Source organism: Etheostoma spectabile, chromosome 3, assembly GCF_008692095.1.
Source record: "Etheostoma spectabile isolate EspeVRDwgs_2016 chromosome 3, UIUC_Espe_1.0, whole genome shotgun sequence".
NCBI classification, from domain to species: domain Eukaryota; kingdom Metazoa; phylum Chordata; class Actinopteri; order Perciformes; family Percidae; genus Etheostoma; species Etheostoma spectabile.
The window spans coordinates 20,233,342-20,254,228 of NC_045735.1; the positions used below are offsets into that span (position 1 = coordinate 20,233,342).

The 20,887-nt window shown below is 40.8% G+C and overlaps 1 protein-coding gene across 10 annotated transcripts in view; it reads right to left on the reverse strand.

Moving 5' to 3' along the window:
• Positions 1 to 20,887, reverse strand: part of nbeab (neurobeachin b) — a 286,390-nt gene that overhangs the window by 99,246 nt on the left and 166,257 nt on the right. For all 10 annotated transcript variants that reach the window (XM_032502122.1, XM_032502050.1, XM_032502085.1 and 7 more), the window contains 4 exons: positions 18,495 to 18,556; positions 13,104 to 13,168; positions 10,590 to 10,698; positions 7,117 to 7,283 (listed from right to left, as the gene is read on the reverse strand). In XM_032502122.1, coding sequence (XP_032358013.1) covers positions 7,117 to 7,283; positions 10,590 to 10,698; positions 13,104 to 13,168; positions 18,495 to 18,556 — 403 coding nt within the window. The remainder of the gene's footprint in view (positions 1 to 7,116; positions 7,284 to 10,589; positions 10,699 to 13,103; positions 13,169 to 18,494; positions 18,557 to 20,887) is intronic.

Consider the following 20,887-nt stretch of genomic DNA (forward strand, 5'->3'; position numbering starts at 1 on the left):
ATGCTGATTCAATAAAACACCATTATATTCCTTTTAAAAGCTTCCATTGGTGACCATTGGAGTGGGGGGTAATTATAATAAATACCAGTAATCAGTGACAATTCTATTCAAAGGCGCAGTGACTGGTTTCTATCACACACACACACACACACACACACACACACACACACACACACACACACACACGCGCACACGCACGCACACGCACGCACACACGCAGCAATTTTCAAGTTTTCAGTGCAACTCGGAGGACAAGTGGTCTTTTCTTTCGTTTTCAGTTTTTCCTAACAGGCTCGGACTATGAGTTTCAAAGTCCATGAGGAATCTGAGATGCCACAAAGCAGAATCTAAAAGTAGTGATTCAAAATAAAATAAGAAATAAATGTATGTACCTGTAACATTTAACATGTATCTGCCCCAACAGAATTCTTGAGGTAATTCTGGCACCATGGTTAGTCCAGACATGTACAAAACAATCTCTTATTTGCCTAAATAACGTTACTTAATGCAAGCGGTCCTTTGATCCCATTAAAATGACAACCACATATGTGGATCTATAATAATAGGGATTCCACACATCATGAAAACCATCAGGCAGCCAGCAGACACTAAAAACCAAAGCGGCAAAATGCTGAACCATTGTCTGTCAACAAGTGCATTCTTTTTGGTAAGCATTTTATAGCACATTCCTCAACATACTGCTGCTGGATAAAAAAAAGAAAAAAAAGACACTTTTTAAAAAGACACTGTGCATCAAAACGTGGTGACTGGCAACCATATGGTGATGAGCATTTCTCAGCCCACTGCTTTCAAAGTAACCTATAAACTAAGAAAAAAGTACACAGTCATTTTCCCTATAAAAACATCAAGTTTGATCATGCGTCTGTTGAATGCCAAGCGTGAAGTGACTGTGTAGCCAACATCGTGATCAGATTACCACAGAGGGCTGCAAATGGTAGACGAGACTTTCATCTCTTTAATTTCGCCATTTCTTCACCATCACTACACTCAACGCGGCCGGAGACGTGAGGATGCCATGCTAAGATCTAAACGCTTCCAGTTATTGGATATGACTTTTCTTTTGTAGTTTGAGAGCTAGAGAATAGGCACACGGACCAATGGGTAACGGACAAAGACCAAAGGGAAACAACAACACAGCAGCAACAAGATAAACTCCCAGTCATCTGGAGCAATGAAGACAGACGTACGCGATCAGACGAGGGATGAGGAGCCGTACTGTACTATAGGTGAACTCTCGCCAGCTTTGTTAATCCCCATCTTTCATCGGAAAAGGGGCACAGTCAGGAGATGCCCGGCTCAATTTCAACACCCGATGCAATTGATGGTTGTGTGACTGGGCTTCTTTCCAAAGATAATTAGCACAGCGTGCAAGGTTAAGAGTGCCCCACGGGAATAGAGCCTGGTGTAGGTCAAGAACAAATGCAAGTGGAGAGAATATCGGCTTGCAAGAACAAAAAGAGGATTGTGTTATAAATGTGGTCTAATTAAATGAAGAATAAAAACATTATCACTTGCAATTGGTTTTAAAAGAAGCTGCATTTTAGCTCTAGATCATGGACTGCGAAATGAAAGACGGCATGCAGAGGACTGGATCAGACAAAAAAATGGCTTTGAGGGGGTGGGCAGAATAGAAAGCTCTAATGTCTGCATGCAATCCATAGCCAAAAAAACAGCCATTTAGAGGTACATTGATTTTATAGTGGTTTCTAGGGTTACTTAATTACACTATATTCTTACTAATTGTAACCGAATACATAACATTGATCCTAAGGCTTTTCAAAGAAAGCCTGCTACTCTGGATGTCTAAAAGAACACTATTTTTGAATTATATATTTTATACTGTCAGGATGATTTTTGTTTATACTATCAGGACCAACCAGAGACCTTGGCCTTTCCTTTCTGCCCCAGAGGGGCCATCAGACCTCGAACCCTCTGAGCTGTAAGGGCCTATAAAGGTGCTCCCCCATTGTGCTAGTGGTCTTCTATTAGAATTGATAACCCTTTCAGGCGAAACCAAATGCTCTGCGCGCATCGTGAGTAAAAAGGTTCATTCCATCACAAAGTTATTATCCAGGGACAGATTGTTACCATTCATCAAGAGTGAGCGATGGAACTCACTGTTAGTCAAGGGAAACGGCTGCTTCACTGCCTTGCCACAGATCAATATATGCCGCCATTTTCCCTTTTTCTCTCCTCTGCTACAAAAAAGTAATTATACAGAAGAAATGTTGACAATCAATAGACCAGTCAGGTAAGGTTAAGGTCTGCTATGGGGGCCAGCGGACGCCCCTCCGTCAGCTGTCACCGATGCTGCTGATGTGAACATGGACGCCCATATGGAAACAAAAGGACGGTTGTCTCCTCCAGGCCCTTTTACATTTCTGTTAGGGTGGCAGTGTCCAAACAATTAGTATCCAAGAGCGCCGGCGAATGAACGGCAGGGAATGACACGAGACAGATTCACTGCAGCTCCGATTATGAATATTTAAGTGTCAGAAGTGTGTACAGTAGGTGTACCTGGCTGTCATAAGGCCACATCACCGGCACACCATGTAAATGGCGCAAACATCAATAATAATATATTCTCTGTATACATTAGTAGAAACAGTTTTTGTGAAAAGTGTATTTTGCAGAAAAAAAAAGAGTCTCCTCCATCACAGAAACAATGGTTAAATGAACTAACATCCTACAGCCCACCTGAACATTTTTTATTCAGTGTGAGGAGGAACACAGAGAAGTATGAAAAGATATGGAGCTCCTTCTTGGCCTTACTACCATCGTTACATAAGTGTTATTAGTAAATCTGTGTATAACTTGCTCCCCTTTGATATTATGTCTACCAAACTTCTATGATTTTAGAACTATTTGGGACCTCTTTCAGCACTTGATTGTTCCTTATTTTGATTTTCAGATGTAACCAAAGGTGAACCCACGCAATGGTTATTTAATTTGTTCTTTTCTCTTTTTTTCTAACTGTACTAAGGAGGAGGGTGGGGGTTGGAGAGGGGTTCTGATTTTGTATGTCTGTTCCTTTGTTTGTCGTGTTTGTGTAATTACACACATAACAAAGACTTCAATAAAAATATCTATATCTGGTGTAAAACATTGAAAGGATGCTTTAAAAAAACTAATAATGCATACAAAAAAATGATAAGTTGGCAAATATACCGCTCAATGTGTACTTCCAACAGTGCATTTTAAAATGTTTGATAGGTTACAGATTTTGGGTGTGAGGAATGAATGGTTGCTGCTTCATTCACTCGTCATGTATTGTGAGAGAGCTGCAGAGTGAGAGCGACTTCATATTTTCGTCCCAGTAAGGTAGCCCTATGCTGCGAAATCGGCGGATGGTATTCTTCAATGAATTTATCAGCGTCGCCTTGACATCTACTTTCACTTTAGACGAGCCTGAACTTTATAATCCACTGGCAGGGTTCAGAGGTCAACAGCAGAGGGGACCAGAGGGCAGGGAGAATCACTCTTTGCCTGGAAAAAAACTCTGACATCCAATTTTCAACTTGATTTATCAGTGTAAAGCTAAAATTGATAGTGTGTCATTACTGGGCAGGGAGCTGTCTGGGAGAGATGTATCAAAGCCTCCTCGTTTTGATTTAGCGCTGGCGGATCAATACAACCCTATACTGTTTCAATTTGAGGAGTATTGATTTTCCTATGGCGAGTCTATACAGGGGGACATTCATCATCAAGCAAGCATATAGTATGATCTAACAGGGCACCGTGGGGTCTGATCTGCTTATTCTTCACTCAGATCATGACTGCAGAGCAGCTGTTCTCAAGCCTTGCATAGAATATTTCCTTGTTGTTGAATGTGCTACAACACAGTTTCATACACTGTTTGCCACAAAGGCAACAACAGCTCCAAATGGGAATGGCCTTCAGAGACGCAGATAATGTGCAGATGTCTGTAACCGGGCGGTTATATATGTCAACCTAATGACCTAGAGTACACATGACATCATATACATCATACTAGTTTCTGCCCACTGCATGCCGAAGAATAATTTTGTTTATAATATATTCTAGACACATAACAAATATCCTTTTGGCATGTCTCCAGACAAAGCTTAAGAGTAAAAGGCAAAGCAATTGCTGTGAGTGAGGGTGAAAACAAACATTAACAACTATCTCTCTCCCTCTCACACACACACACACACACAGACATAACAGACAGCCACCTCAAAATGCTCGAGGGCTTTATATCTTACAAGAGCAGCATAAATGGGAAAGTTAATGTAGCATTGAATAAGACTAAGCTGCTGAACTGCAACACTGCCTTAAGCTTGTGAGCATATTGCATCATTTTTCTTCACCAGCAGGTTACCATTAAATTTGAATTTGCTGGAGGTTTTGCGGTATCATTTACAATGCACCCACGCTCAATAACCTTTTGTTTCAATGCAAATGCTATGCCTCGGAGAGGGGCTCCATAAATATTTGAACAAGAGCCCAGAATTCAATCCAATAGATTTTTGTCATGGCTACTTCTGCTACGGTTCCGTCAGTTTTATGAAAGTCTGAACTTCAATACTGCCGCGTTCTCAGTCATGACCAACATATCATTTTATTTGACAATATCTATCATACTGAACACAATTTTTAGTACACGTTTGGTTTCTCTTTAGTAGTTCTGAGCCTAACTGCAGACAGAAAATGACACCGCGAGTAATGCAACTATAACTACATTTGATATCATGAAGGAAGTAGAAATTGGCCACATTACCATGGAAAAAGAAACCAAATGTAGCTGCTTATGACGGCTGCTGTTTTGAGAGGAAACTCTTTCAACTTTACTGCAAGTCAAAGACATAAAATGTGGCCGTAAAAAGTAATTAGACCAGCTCGAATAGTTTTCGCGATAATGGTAAAGATGGTTTAAGGTATGAAATGAACCCAATTTCAACGAACATGTTTGAACATCTGCATTGTATTTTCAAAATGTAATAACAAAAACCAAAGCTACTGTTTCAGCAAAGAGGCTAAATTTGTTTTGGCGAATCAGCAGAGCTGGGCTGTGTAAAAGGGCCAGACTGTCTTTCAAGTGCCTGGTCTCGGAAAATGTAGCTCACAGCACAATTAAGTATTTGGATTCATGTTTGACATTTTATTCTTTTACTTAATGTATCTGACCTGCAGTGATGCATATATTATATATATATATATATATATATATATATATATATATATATACTGTAAATATTAGAGCCCGACTGATGAAGGGTTTTTAAGGCCAATACTAATACAAATATTTGGTGATTTTAAAAATCCAATATTCCGATATATCGGCCAATATAGATTTAAAAAAATGCATAACAAGACATAAACAGATTTCCCTAACATTAGTTATTTGTAGTTTTATGAGTTCTCACTAAAATAATATGATAATAATTTGTTTTATTGTCACAACAGAACAGAGGAACATCAAAATATATTAGAGTTCTGATAAAAAGAATGCATAAAAATACAAACTGAAGATATGAAACTTAAAGTCCTTTGAACAATAACAAAAAAAAGTGTTGCCAACGGGGACGTTGTAGAGCGTCCTCTGGTGGACAAACTATGCAACGCCAACACTCATAACATGGTTGACCGTCCGTTTTTATCTCAGGTTTTTAAATAGTCATTTATCAGAATCATTTATTTGGCAAAATTAATGATTCCAATTTTTTTTACTTTCATTATCGACCATTATAAATGCCAATACCAATAGATCGGGAAATGCCTAAAATCGGTCGATGATATTAATAAATATATATATATTTTACAGACAGAAAATTATTAGCAACGATGATGTTGTTGTTGACTGACACAAATGTTGAAGTGAACTGAGTAACATGGTATCTTTTGGGTGTTTTTTGTGAGATTAGGGTTCTGGCCATTCTGGGGTAGTTTCTGTACAGGAAACAAACATACGTGAGAATTTCGCGGGTGTGATATAGATTTTATGGTTAAATCTACAAGGAACAGTTGGAGCTGTTCAGGATTTTACAAAGTTTGCCGTGATTAAACTAAGCCTCATAGTAACAACTATATCGTAGTGTAAAGAGAAGTACTTCCACTCTTGGTTGTGGGTAACCAGAGCACAAAGTCCCATGGTCCTGAGGGGCCCGAGGTGGATGAGATGGTAAAGATATATAAAGGTTCTGCCTGTGTAGAACGCCTAGCTTATTGGTCAACAAAGTCTGGGTTTCTACAAAATGGTTCACTGAGTACAGGAAAATGGACAAGTACTCCGCTACTCTCACTTGGATTAAATCAAGGCCGAAGACCTTTCTTTTTGATGTGTCCTTTCTTTAAATAATTGTTGATTTCCTATACCAAAGTTGCATTGTTAAAATGATTAGAGAATCTTATCTGCTTTTATATTTTTAGCTGTTTTTATTGCTTTTTAATGTTTAATTTCTAATACTGCACTGAAAATTTTATTCTCGTCTTGTATCTGTTGTTTTAATTTAATTTAATCGTTTTTAATTGCTCTTTAATGTTTTATGTAAAGCACTTTGAATTGCCTTGTTTGTGAAATGTGCTATACAGTTAAAGCTGCCTTGCCTTGCCTCAGTATGAAATACAAACTATGCTGTAACACCTCTGTTTGTCTAATATAACTGCTGCCAGTCCACTCTGTATCTGAGGCACCATGTGGATGCAGGTGAGAGGCGGGAGGCAGCGCAGGAGAGCCTGCGGTTATTTTAACAGGGTCCATGGGAAAGTCTGCAACTACCACCAGGTGCTGGGCTGTGTTACTGAGAGGGTCAACGAATGCCTGGACAACAGTGCAGAAACACCCCCCAACCCCCTTCCCCGTCTGTCGGAAGACTGGCCAATCAGCTGTCCCCAGGGGATAGAGCCACTCCACACTGTAATTGCGTTTGCTGACCCGATGGCTGACCCTATTGGATCCTGGGAAAATGACATTAACTGGTGGTCCAACCCCATCACGGCGGAGTTTTGTGAACAGGTAACTTTTGTCCTCTAGGTTGGACACTACAGTTAACGCTGAGCAGCTATGGTTCATGTTAAAGACTCACCGTGGCCCACGTCGGTCCGAAGGTGAACTTGTGAAGTGTGAGGGCTTACCTCTGGGCCAGCGTCCCCCAGGCACCATGCTTGTTGGTGAGGATGTTGACGATTTTCTGCTTTAACTGGTTGGCTGTCACATGGTCCCTGTGTTTAGCAGCACTGATCAGGTGGTCACACATCTTCTCTTCTTCTTTTCTGTCAGCAGCATATTGGGCACAGTTGGACTAATTTGAGATTTAACAAAGGAAAAAAGAAAAACATTGTGTGAACCTCATTGTAAATTTATGGCTTTCAGTACAGTATCCAGTGCCAGAAGTGATGTCTGACATTGTACTAATAGCATTTGTGAATGTTTTACTTGAATAAAGCCAGAATAATGTATACCCTCTAATGGAGCATTTGTCACACTGAAGAATGTTATGGCTTCATTCAACACACTTGAGTGCATAAAGATATTAGTGGACAGCTGAGAGATATATTTCTGCTCCCTTGGAGGAGTGCAGTAAATCATGGCCAGCACATGAAGGCAGTCCATTCCCTAACCGCGGACAGATGAGGCTCCCTGCTAGGTAGCCTTGGATGGAGCTATTAGAGGAGAAGGGAAAACACTCTTAATAGATCCACAAAGAATATAGTGTGTCAAGGTTAACACATATACACTGCCAATATATGAAGGAATACATTATTGTCCCCTGGTAAATGGTGTACAATGTGAAATATGCAGCCATTTCCTAGAACAAAATCTGGACACCAAATTAAAAAAACTAAATAAAAATATAATTTACACCATAGTCCAGCTAATGTTTGATATCCAAGTGAATGATCTATTCAAAATGAATTGGCCACATGTGAAAAATGGCGATACTGGTTTTTCCAGACGAGTCTTAAAGTATTCCAAGTGGCTCAAAGTGATCTAGACGAGCACATCTGGCCCTATCTTTGCAGCTAAAACAGGATTGTCTCAGTATGCCACCCAGGGTGGGGTGGGGGGGGGGGGAAAGACTCTTGCTAATATTCAAAATCTAATTTGCTAACAGAAGCTGGAAGTAAATTGAATTTCCTGTTTCAAATTTGAATCCTGTCAGATATTAGACTTCAACATATTCTTCATACGGCGGATAACTCAATCTCTGCTTGTCACCTCTCGTCGCCACGTGGTGCTGTGACAAATACCAAACCTTATTTATCACGTTAAGGCTTATGACGCTTCGCCCTGACACCAACTTAATTGTAAAAGTGTCTTGTCTGCGTCGGGGATCTTCAATCTTGGAGAGTGGGTAATAAAGTAACATCAGAGCTAGATGAAACGTGTAGGCTGTCTGGAGTTGGCAGACAGAACGGACGGGGCCAGGTACACTTCCTCCCTCTCCTGACATTGCATATCTAGCCGTCTCTTCCAGTTTATCTGGCGGGTCAAGGGTCCTCAAGAACTGTATATCAAGCAGCGGTTTGACGATGGCTGCTTTTGCCAGATAAGAAACTCATCACACACACACATGTACAAGCTGCTAACAGAGGTGCTGCAAGTATGTGTGTATGTGTCTGTGTGCGAGCGTGAAGGGTTGTGTGATTACACACATAGGATGTCTTCTTATATTCTACAATAACCAAAGAAACCATTTAAATACAGCAAGTTGTCACTATATTTTTTATATTTTGCTGTCTGATTTACTGTAGCTTGCACTGAAAATTACAAGGGAGATGTTTTTCTCTGCATATTTCTATACAGAAAACCATTGGAGGAAAACAACAACTAAACACCCATTACTGCAGGAAAAGTAACATTCAGACATTGCTTATACAAAATATTTTAATATACTCTTTGGTTGGCATTCCACTGCAAAACTTTCCAAGAAAGGTATAATGTAATATGTGTACATCATCCACTACTGTTGGTTTTGAATTGCTTCCTTTTGAGATGTGTACAAAACAAATATAGAAACACAGTGGAGACTAGGAGCGTTCCTTTCTTTCCATATGGTTAAACATTTGTGAAATAAATAATGTCTGGCCAGGTGTTAATAGTTAACCCAGTATTCCCAGAGCGACACCAATAAATCCAGTTTAAAGTCAAGATATGCTGTTATTTTCTCCATTTTAGAAATCGTGATGTCCATCCATGCATTAAGACTTTCAGGCTTTCCTGTGATTTCTCTGTGAGAGCGTTATTACAAGCTCACATCAATATATTCCCTCTTCAGATATGAGTCCAAAAGTATATTAAATTCTTAAAGCACCCATATTATGCTCATTTTCACCTTCATAATTGTATTTTGGGGTTGTACCAGAATAAGGGGTGGGGGAGAAAATCGATACAGCATAGTATTGCAATATTTTCAGTGGGAATACTGTATCAATACACAGACGCCACGTATGAATCTTATATAATATATGTGTTGGTCGGTTGGTCTGCTTGACAATCCCATTTTGCAGCAATAACATTAAATTAAAAAAAATCGAAATAAAACAGAGAAATGTATTTTTTTAAATAAAACAGATGTTGACAAAGTGTCCTATTGGGGACATCATTTGAAATTGGAAAAAAGGTTAAAAATGTCAATATATCGCAAAATACTGCAATATGTTTAAAATTGCAATAATATCGTATCGTGGCATAAGTATTGTGATGATATTGTATCGGGACGTGTCTAGTGATCGCCCCCCCCCTAACCAGAATAGGTTTACATGGTTTTATTTTCAAAAAACACCATATTTTTGTTGTACTGCACACTGCTGCAGATCCTGTTTTTACCCGGTGTGTTTAGGTCTCTGTTTTAGCTACAGAGTGAGACATGTCACTTCTTTACTGTCTTTGCACGGAGTCGCACATGCTCAGTAGCTATGATCCCATCAGCTAGATAACTCTTTCTCCAACTTTGGACTGACTTTGGAAAGAAATGAGGGGCACTTGTGGAATACCTGCAGAACAGGGACATGGAAGTAGTTCTTTTGGAGATTATGGTGCACTAGTGTGTGTTGTAGCAGTGTTTTGCCATTGAGAACGCGCTAGCATGCTACGATTAGCCACCTCGTCTCAGCTAGTGACGTAGAAAGCCGCGCAGATCATGGAGACTGAAGTCAGAGGACATTCAGAAACCTGTGTTTCACTCAAAACAGCATAGGTATTTTTTATTAATTGTTTTATTTGTAAGCGTGTGGAAGCACCAGAGACAAAAAATAACGTTTTTTTAAATGTTTTTTTCATAAAATGGGCACTACAAATCAATGTTGCTTGTTGCTCTTTTTCCCTTTGCTACCAGTAATTAATTAATTTATAGATAATGGTTAGGAGGACACAATTACTGAGCCTATACAGCTGAAGGACATTTTTAAACTTATAGGATTTGTTTAGAGTTCATTAGAATATTGACAAAGTATTTGATTTTCACAGAAGAATTCATGCAATTTGAATTTGGAGAACCAATGATCCGCATTGTGCCATTCACAGTTGAGTATAGTCTCTTTTGTACAACACCTGGTCAACTTTACCATTTAGGTTCAGATGCAACAAAGGATGGAGCACTTCATACCTCAAACTCTGCGTGTTTGTGGACGTCCTCGGCTCGCTGTCTGTTCAGGATGAACTCGGCCTCGTTGGCTACCCGAACTATGTGGTCCTTCATGGCGTGGCAAAGCAACCTTTGACAAAAAAGAGAAAGTATAATGCAGCATACATTTATACACATATTACACATAATAATTTGTTTTTTTATCAGCTAAAATCAGGGGTAAAATCAGGGTTAAGGCAAATATAGCTTGTCAGAATCGGGCAACATTGAAAAAGCAGTCTAGTAGCGGCATCATTTGTCTGTGTTATGTTGCAAGGCTGCAGGTCAGTGACAGATCCCTCTGTAGCATTAAGGAGGGAATGGAGTGTCATTAGAGCATTGAAGCCTGTCTGGCATACTCCTGATTGACTGAGCATCCCTTCACACTGACCACAACATCAACCCAGTGCCTGCATTGCTCGCAAGTCTGGCCGTGAACAACTTCTCACATGGCTGACTCGGGGGGGCCCCGTGGTCTCCGCCCACAATCACATTTAAATTCCAGTATCTTTAATAATCGAGAACACCCTGGCTACTGCGTGTAGATTACATGCCATTTTACACACCATTAGGCCAGCTTTGTTTTAATTAAAGCAGCCCCTGTTCCTCTCCAGTGCTTGATACAGATTGTAATTTCCCTCCTGTCCCAAAGAGAGGCAGTAATCCCGAGGCTGCATTCATCAGCTGCTATTTCCTCTTTAACTGCTGACAGCCACTCATTAATAGACAGACGTAGACTGGTTAAAAATGGGGCCTGACAACGCCAAGCTTTGTTTTGAAACCAAGAGTAGACGAGAAAGCGAGTTGACAAGTGATATACGGAGAGAGATAAAAAGAGATGCACACTCTCTATGACACGTTTTTTTAATATTTCATAGACAGGTAACACTAATCAATACAGGTTTTCACACTTGGCCTGGATGTGACTGATCATATCTGTTAGAGCTTTAAAACTGGTCTATGGAAGTGCTAACTTTGTTTGTCTATTACCTGGCGATGAATCAATGAAGCGGTTAAAAATCGATATGGATGTGTAAAGATTACAATGCAATTTTTAAACAGCCTGAGGTGTAATCTTCCCGTTTATTGAAGATATTTTTTGTCTATTTTTTATTAAGTTGTTTTGAAGTGGCAATTGTTGTATATTTTTTATTTATTTATTTTTTATTCAATAGAGCAGAGAATAAGATAAAATACAATTTCAGATGCACTTCTGATAAGAGGCCAGGCCACATCTGTTGTTTTGGACAGTTTCTATATATTTTCTAGTTATTTGTCTGAAGCTCATTCTGCAAAATAAATCGTGAGAAAATCATATTATGAATCGTATCGAATAGGGCTGCACGATATAGGAAAAAACTGAGTTCAGCAGCGAACCAACTTGGTTAAGTAGGTCCATTTTACTGTGTTGACATTACAGAAGTGACGCATGCGCGACTCAAATGTGCACTTGACTTACATCGGGGAGTGACAGCGTTAACATTGCACATCCTGCAATGTGACTATTGCAAATACACTCATCACGATGTAGATGATGAAAAGAAATATTGTGCAGCCCTATATCCAACCGCGAGTTGAGTTTATTGTTACATCCTTACTATAATCAGACTGTGCCTTTAAGAAAAAACATACATTTTGTCTCCATCTTAACAAGATTCAGGGGTCAACATTGTGGTCCCTGAAGCTTTTACTTTTTGACACTCTTACTTAAAGACTGTGCCTTAAGAGATCTCTGTGATAATGTGTCAAATAAAACTGCATACATGTATCAACATGGACACCTGGGGCAGTTCTCTTACATGGATGCGGGCATACATGCTACAGTCATGCTAGAGAAGGGCAGTGGTAATACTAAAGTGAACTATTTTAGTCATTTCCGGGCATTTTCAAACAGCTGCATCATGAAACAGAGACACAGCACACAACTACCTGCTGTATGTGTTGTTGCACATACTGCAGAAACAACGTCTTTGTCAGCCACGCCATGTAAGGCAAACAGATTCACCAGACTCTAGCGACATCTAGACCTGTCTAGTTGAGCAGAGCAGGTGTACGGACACTCAAGTAACACCGGGGAAATGATGTGTCTGTCGGCAGCACCCTGGACAGCGCTGTGTGGACCCAACTGACTGAAGCTCTTTGTTGCAGGGCCAGCAGGGGACTCAGAGGAGCCCGGGCTGCAGCAAGAGCCCGGGCATAGAGAAGGCCTGGCCAGATGGGTCAGCAGATGGGCAAGGAGGCTGAGCCGCCCCCTGATCTGCTCTATGGAAAACCCTGAGTCTGGCCACACCCAGAGGCCAGAGGAAGAGAGAGACAAACACAGTAAAACAGGCACCAAGAGGTTTAGATCTAATTGATGGCTTGCTACTTGGTCCAACAACTCTTATATGCCCGTGAGGGAGAAAAATAATTTTTTTAAAGTAGATACTTATACCACAAGCATGAATAAACCACTGCTTGGTGGACCTTATGTTTTGCAGTGACTGGATGCATTACCTTCCTTCGTTGATTAGCTCAATGAAAGCCAGGCCAGCGTTCTTCTGAATGGAGTTCTGCCATTCCTGAAATGAAACAAATTTGTGGTTCGTTACTTACACAAGAGTGCGATTTTTGTTTTGTTTTTGGGCTGTGAATGGTTTGTTAAAAGTACAAAATAAAAATAAAAAATAATTACATCCTTAAAATAAATATAGATGTGGGTTCAAAACAAACCATGTCAGTATAGCCGGTTTTCAAAAGAAGGCAGTAAAGCTAAAAGGAATGAAGAAACAAAAAAAAACCTTTCTCAAACAGCTTTAGTTAAGGTGGCAGAGTAGGAGTATCAAACTACCCTTTAGAGCCAGTATGCAACAAGGTCTTTCAGAAATGCATGACAAGAATCACATTTCACCATCCAAATTGCATATTTAAACTATAATCTAGATTACATGTCATGGCTTGTAATTTAAGTGGGTAAAGTACGCATTTAGTTCATATATCCTTTGAGAAAAAAAAACATTATGGTTATAAAAAGCTGAAATCTTGCACAGCCAATGTGACCATCCTTTCTTCCTCTGTGAAAAGATCTGTAAACACAGGAGTGATGTAATTGTGGGATGAAACTGAATCCTCTCACTAAAATACAGCCATTTCCTCTGTCCCTTCCAGTGACAGATTACTGAGCAGGCTCGCTGAGCCCTGCAGTGTGCGCCTGGAAGGGATCCGAGCCCTGGGCCAGAATGCCAGCACTTGCTGTCTCACAACATGCTCTGGAAATGATTAAAAAGCAGTTTGAGAGCGCGCCTTTTCACTGTGGGAAATTCAGCTCTCCTGTACCCTCACTGAGATGCAAATGGAAGAGAAAACAGAGAAGGCCACAGTTCAAAAGTGGAGGGAAAACTGAGGAAAATGAAAAAAGGAAAAAAAGGTTTTCAGTTCTGAGGGCTACTAATGTACATGCAACTCAAGGCTATTCACATATTGCAAGGAGCCTCTTAACATGATTATCCATTGAAAATTTGCATAAATAAATGCTATTTCCAATTCCAACTAAATGAATATACTGTATGGGGGTATATAATCTGTAGTTGAGGATCAGTGATAAGAACACTGTTTGCCAAAGTGTGGATAAGGTAAGCAGCATGTGTTGTGAATAGTACTAGAATAACTGACATTGACATTATTATGTATGGGCCTGTGTTTTTGTACACAGTTGTCGTGCCTGACACATACCGGTTCATGCAAGAGTGGACACTCTGACCCTACAATGCGTTAAGTCAGGGAGATGGTGCTGACAAACTGCTGAGCATCTGGTCTCCAAATGTTCCCCATGACCCCCTCCTCTGCTACAGTATCTGCCTGGAATAAGCTGTTCCTGATTTGGACAGGGATCATGTGCAGCAAGTCTTCTGAGGTTCCACTTGCACTGTGCTCACGTGACAAAAATAAATACAGAAATCAAGGCAGATGTGACACTGGGGCGTTGCCAGGAAAAAAGTGCCAGAAGGTCAGTGGAGGTATAGCATGAACTAGTCAATTTAGTATCTTGTCTGAGGTATGCTTGTTGACAGCTGAGATAGCACTTCAGAGGCCCTTTTTTTCTTACTTTTTTCTTTCAACGGAACAACATAGCTCCCAGAGGAGGATGCCTGTGATTGCAGATATTCCTCTGCTGTCCATTTGAAGGGAATTAGGCCAGATGTGCAAAAGATGTGGTCCTTGACGTAAATGCAGAACATGACCAGGATGTAGCACCTCTGGCCATTGGAAGTTTGTTTAAGCAGCTTGGATATTTAGAAATTGCATTTAAAACTGCCCTGATTGAGTTTTTGGCCTTTCCGGGGGCAGAAGAGCTCCACAACAAACTGAAAACCCACTTGGCATATTGTCGCCTGATATTGTTGTTAGGACTTACTTAGGAGGATAACAATTGCCTACTTGCATATCCGGCCGTTTTTTCTGTTTTGTCTTAGTCATTTTAGGATGATCTGACAAATGAAAGTCAAATAGTCACTTCATTTTTTATCTTAGGCTTTATTTTCCCCAAACTCCTAAAAAAAAAAAAAAATCACAACTTGCCCACTTGGACAGGTTGTATATAGTCTTTTTGCCTGAGCTTTGTTGCTGAAAACATCTGCATGCTGGAAACAATGTTAATGAGAGCCATAAACCTAAAGACTAGAGTACATTTGTGTGGAGAACCAAAAAATTGGCTAAAAGCTGCTAAAAAGCGACACGCAACACTGGGAAATGCTGGACAGTTAACGACGATGCTGTAAGTGTATTGGAGCAATGGTAGCATTCTTCCATCTATCTTTGAAAAACTGTAAGCCCTTTTGGCGGACCTAAAATCCCACAACTCCCATCCCACAGAACGGTTTTCTGGCCTTGATAGGATTTTCTCCCCTCCCACTTCAATCTTCCTGAAATTCAGCAGGGCACTAAGTATTTGTGGTGTTTCAATCCAACCTGTCAGTGTGCGGGAGCATTTGCTTTTATCTTCTCTGCTTTGCTCCGCGATACTCTCCACATCTGGAGGCCTTCTACCACTAAATCTCTGTGGCTCCACTCTAGATCCCCCCTGTATGTTTAAGCTGTTACAAGAAACAGAGCGGCTTGACCTTTTCCTCTAGCTGCCCAGGCTGAGGAGAGACACACAGTGTCTGCAGCCGTGGCCAGCCACGCAATGATTGCTGCGATTAGTATGCATAAATAAGAAAAGGCAGATCATTAGCACCAATTCATTCACAAAACTGGCAGGTCACAAAACAGATAGGGACTAAAGGTCAGCTGAGTGCCCCGCTCGCTGTCTTAAAACATTAATGTTGAAATATGTGAGGGATATGTCAAAGTTGGCATTTCATAGTGATGTCAGCAAAAGCTCACCCTGCATCTGAGAAGACTTGCTGTGCTTTTTGAAAGCACTTGAGATACAGCATGTGCTACCAAAGACATTAATTAGGAGTTTATGGGATGCACAGTCAAAACGAGGGCTGCACGATACGAGGGAAATATGCAACGATGTTGGTGAATATCGCGAGGATGATATTACTTGCGATAAATATTAAAGTCTTACTCAGTTCTGCCTTTCTGCTGCTTTCAGTATTCTGCTAAAATGCAACAGATTGCTTGTTGACTTTAAAAGAATGAAAGGAAATCACTTCCAACGTTATTTTATGAAACAAATTGAATATTGAATTGGAACGTAAAAGGCAGCACTAAAAAAAGAATTTAGTTACATTTACTTTTTAAAGTGCAGTTTTATACTAATTTCTCTTTTGAAGGACACAAAAAATCTCGGAGTGTGTCGTGCTACTGATAAGTAAATAGAGATAGAGATACTTTATTTATCCCGAAGGAAATTAAGGTGTCCAATGGCTTATACACATCATACATACACATAGGCACACAGACAATATGACAGCCACACACACATACTACGGTGTGGAAAAAGTGCAGAAAGATTTCATTAATAAAAGGCATCATCGTTTTATCCAAAGTGACTCACAATTGCTATATCTATATCTGAGTTTGCACACCTAGAGCAACTAGGAGTTAAGTGTCTTGTTCAGGAACACATTGGCTGACATATCGCAGTGAGAATCGAACCCGGGTCTCCCACACCAACCCACCTATGCTTCCTCTACAGCTACCAATCCAAGCTCTGTATTTTGGTCCGTATGGGACTTGAACTACCGACCTGCTGGTGCCCAACCTGACTCCCTACGGACTGAGCTAAAGTGCAATCAGTCCAGTCCAGAGTAGTTTATGTCGCAGCCTTTCACATTGGGTTTATTGCACCAGTTGATATTGCGATGATTAAAAAAGATATATTGTGCAGCCCTAGTCTGAACAAACTCATGCTCATGATAAAACAGCTCTAAATATCTCAGCTTTGTCATCGAAGTGAAGTAACATAACCCTGATAACATTTCTCCATCATTACAGTGGGAGTTTTGAAAATCACATTAGCTGGACACATAACTGGATTCATTACTAATGGTGCAGCATTAGGACACCGGGCAGTGGCTCATCTCTATTTGAAAGGTTGTAGAAGGACAGCGAGCGATATGGTCCAGCTTCAAGGCCTCGCTGTCTGATCCATATCTTAGCCTGAGTTTCATCCCTAGAGCCCCTAATGGCATGGACCTCTGGAGCCGCAGTAATGCTATCTGTGCAAAGGGGGGATGGACTCAAACCCTAACAGCATGCTGACGCTCATCAGCAATAAATCCTAGAGCTAGAAAAAGCAACTTCCTACACTCTACAGACAGAAAAGCAGTGCAAAAAGGAACCCGTCGAAAAGCTTCAAAAGAGAGACAATAACTCAATGCTGGCTGCCCGTTTTATGTACATTTTTTCGGAGGAAAGCCCTTGAATAATGGCCTCCATATAATAGAGGCTGAGCTCCCTGCTGAAGAGGGCTTTGGACTGTGGATACCACGGAGCGCACATAGTGGCAATCCACCTCCTCAAGGCTGTGGCCCTGTAGTCTGGATCCACAAAGAGGCACCACGTAATGGCTTCCTTATGGGCTCCCGGCGCAAGACTGATGGGCTGACAGAAGGTATGTTAAATATCTCCTGTTCTAACTGCTACATCGGGGCTTTGACCTTCTCTAAAACAAGGGCTTAACAAGAGACTCAGAGGGTCAGCGTGGAGGTGATCAGTCACTCGCAGCGATGCATGAGGTGGGGCTGCTTCTCTAAAGGAGGGCTCTGGATAAAAGCTCTGGGGTGGAGTGAGAAAGTCACTGGGTTCTCAGAGAGCTGTTTGGGTCTTTATGTCCTCATCGGTTTGGACAATTCGCTTATGGAACATTTTACACAAAAAAAGAAAAACATTGCACAGGTGTTAGGTCCATTGTCTTGTGCCTGTGTTGTTTTGTCTCCCTCCCTCCCATCTATCCTCTGTTTGTTTTTTGGCCAGGGGACACTTTCCCAGTCACAGTGTTGTTTGTCACTTGTTTATAATTTCTAAATTTCCCCCCCAAAAATTGATAACATATATATATATATATATATATATATATATATATATATATATATATATAAACCCTGATAAGCAAAGCTTCAACAAAGAAAAAACTTGAAATTCAGAAATAAGAAAGTGCCCTTAGAATTTAACAAAGCAACAAAGCAAACGGGATAAAGACTGAACCTATTATCTTGTGTGTTCAAATTATATCTTTTAATGAGTGAAATAGGTGAGTGAAATGTACTAAATTGACCCCCCATGTCCAATTAGAAACAAGCCCCGAACAGATCTGGGCATATTGTTGACAGAGAGAGAAGTGCAGGAGAGAGGCATATTATACAGAGACACAAAGAGAGGATGGGAAAAAGACAAAGAGTGGCTGGGAAAGAGGATTTTGAAGAGGAGGAGAAAAGAGAGAAAAAAAAAACTCACCTGAGAACAAAGCAGCATGACGAGCTCCACCACTGAGGTGCTTGACTTCATACACACAAGACCTATAGAGACAATACACATTCACAGAATTAGATGTTAACCATAAAGGTAGTATTTAGCCCAGAATATCAGTGGGAATATTCAGTAGTTATTTCATCAGTTATGTGGCAGTACAAGATAATACTTAAATACGTAGTTAAATAAATACAGTACAGTACAGTATACAGGCTTTATTGTTTTTGGCAAACAGTGAGATATATTGCGGGCAAAGTGACAAGCAATTTGTAAGCCTCCTAAATTGAGCTTCAAATTTGGCCATTATAAAACTGTAAAAAAACAAAAACAATTGCATGTGCACAGAAGAGATCACACATCTACATGTGAACACCTCCTACACACACACACACACTTCACACATGCACACACACTCACAGAAGTGAACACAGACATTCACAGCTTCTTTCCTCATCTCCATTCAGTAGACGGTGAGCTGCAGAAGCTGACAACTCTCTAATGAAACAAGGGCAGGTGTGAAAAGCTCATTTGCAGAAACAATGGCTGCAACTGGTCTCGTCTTCTGCACCTCGAGCTCCTGCTGTTGCACTTAAAGGTGCAGTCGTTAGTAAAGGAAGGAATAAAACTCTCTAGGACTCATTATAGGCTGGCAAGAGTAGAACTTGTTTCCTCACAGCTGCCATTGTTTCATGGAGGACAGGGTGTCAATCAGAGGAGAGAACAGAAAATTCCTAATTTAAAAGGTCCCATGGCATGACAATTTCACTTTGAGTTTTTTTTTTTAATATGCGTTGCCCCAGCCTGCCTATGGTCCTCCAGTGGCTAGAAATGGTGATAGGTGTAAACCGAGCCCTGGGTATCCTGCTCTGCCTCAAATGGGCCAATCTGGAATCTTGCTCCTTATGAGGTCATAAGGGACAAGGTTACCTCCCCTTTCTCTGCTTTGCCTGCCCAAAGAATATGGCCCACCCATGAGAAAGAGACATCATGGCTTTCAAACAAGCAAAGTTTGAAAACCATGATGTCCCCCCCCTCCTCCTCTGCTCCTCAAAAGCTACAGACTCAGAAATGGCACATACTAAGGAAAGCTCATTGTGGGACAAGTGGCTGTAATTCTGCACCAAGGCTGAATTTGGGGAAAGAGACTTCAGATACAGTATTAGGGGACCACTAAGGTCTATATAAAAGAGACTTCAGATACAGTAATAGGGGACCACTAAGGTCTATATAAAAGAGACTTCAGATACAGTATTAGGGGACCACTAAGGTCTATATAAAAGAGACTTCAGATACAGTAATAGGGGACCACTAAGGTCTATATAAAAGAGACTTCAGATACAGTATTAGGGGACCACTAAGGTCTATGTAAAAGAGACTTCCAATACAGTATTAGGGGACTACTAAGGTCTATATGAAAGCCTCCAAAAAGCACCACAGCACCTTTAAGATTTCAGTTAATGTTGCATACAGTACAACATCTACAATAAGAAACACTGGCTGTTATCACACTGACTAAATTCTCAGGAAGTGACATTAGAAACACAGTCGGCATCTGAACACCATTCAGAGGGGAAAACAGACTCCACGCTGTATAACTAACTGATGTATGCAACAGTATCTGGACCCTACTGTGACTGCACTGTGAATAAAATGTAAAATTTCTCCATTCAATTCAATTTTCCACACACAAAACTCCAAACAACACTAAAATCTGCAATGACTTTTAAATTGGTTGACAGGGAAACTAATACTACAACAACATATATAAGCTAATATCATAACATTCAATGGAAGTAGTTTTGCTTGTGCAAATTGTATAGTATGTAACAAAGAATGCAAAATATTCAGAACATTGGATGGATGGATGTTCTGCTCGCTGATTCCACATCCGTCTCTATTCACGAGTGGAGAGTGTCCGAGGGAGCGTATTGTAAATACTCTGAGAGGATGTGACCCTTCTCTTGTACACAGTGTCCACCGCTGACCTCTTGTTATAGCAGTGACATGTTGAGCCATAAGTCAGGCCGGTCTGACACAGGAGTCAGGTGGCCAACTGACCCTGGCCTTGTGCTGGTAGACAAACTAAATGCATTCTATTTAAACATGGCCTGCCATTCCTTTCCTGTAAACAGGGCAGGGTTAAGGCACGGGTGAATGTGGCATTGTGGGGCAATGCGCCAGCAGGCTGGGCCACTCAAAGGACAGCAAGAAGCAGGCGGCAGGCATCACAACAGCAGCAGTGTTCACACACAGGACTTATCCACCAACTCCAAGTGTAAAGCTCAGGGTGCACTCAACATAATTGCCGCAGTGACCACATGTCTGCAGGGGGGTTGAAGGAATAGGGTGAGGAAAAGGGGCACACAGGGCACAGGGGG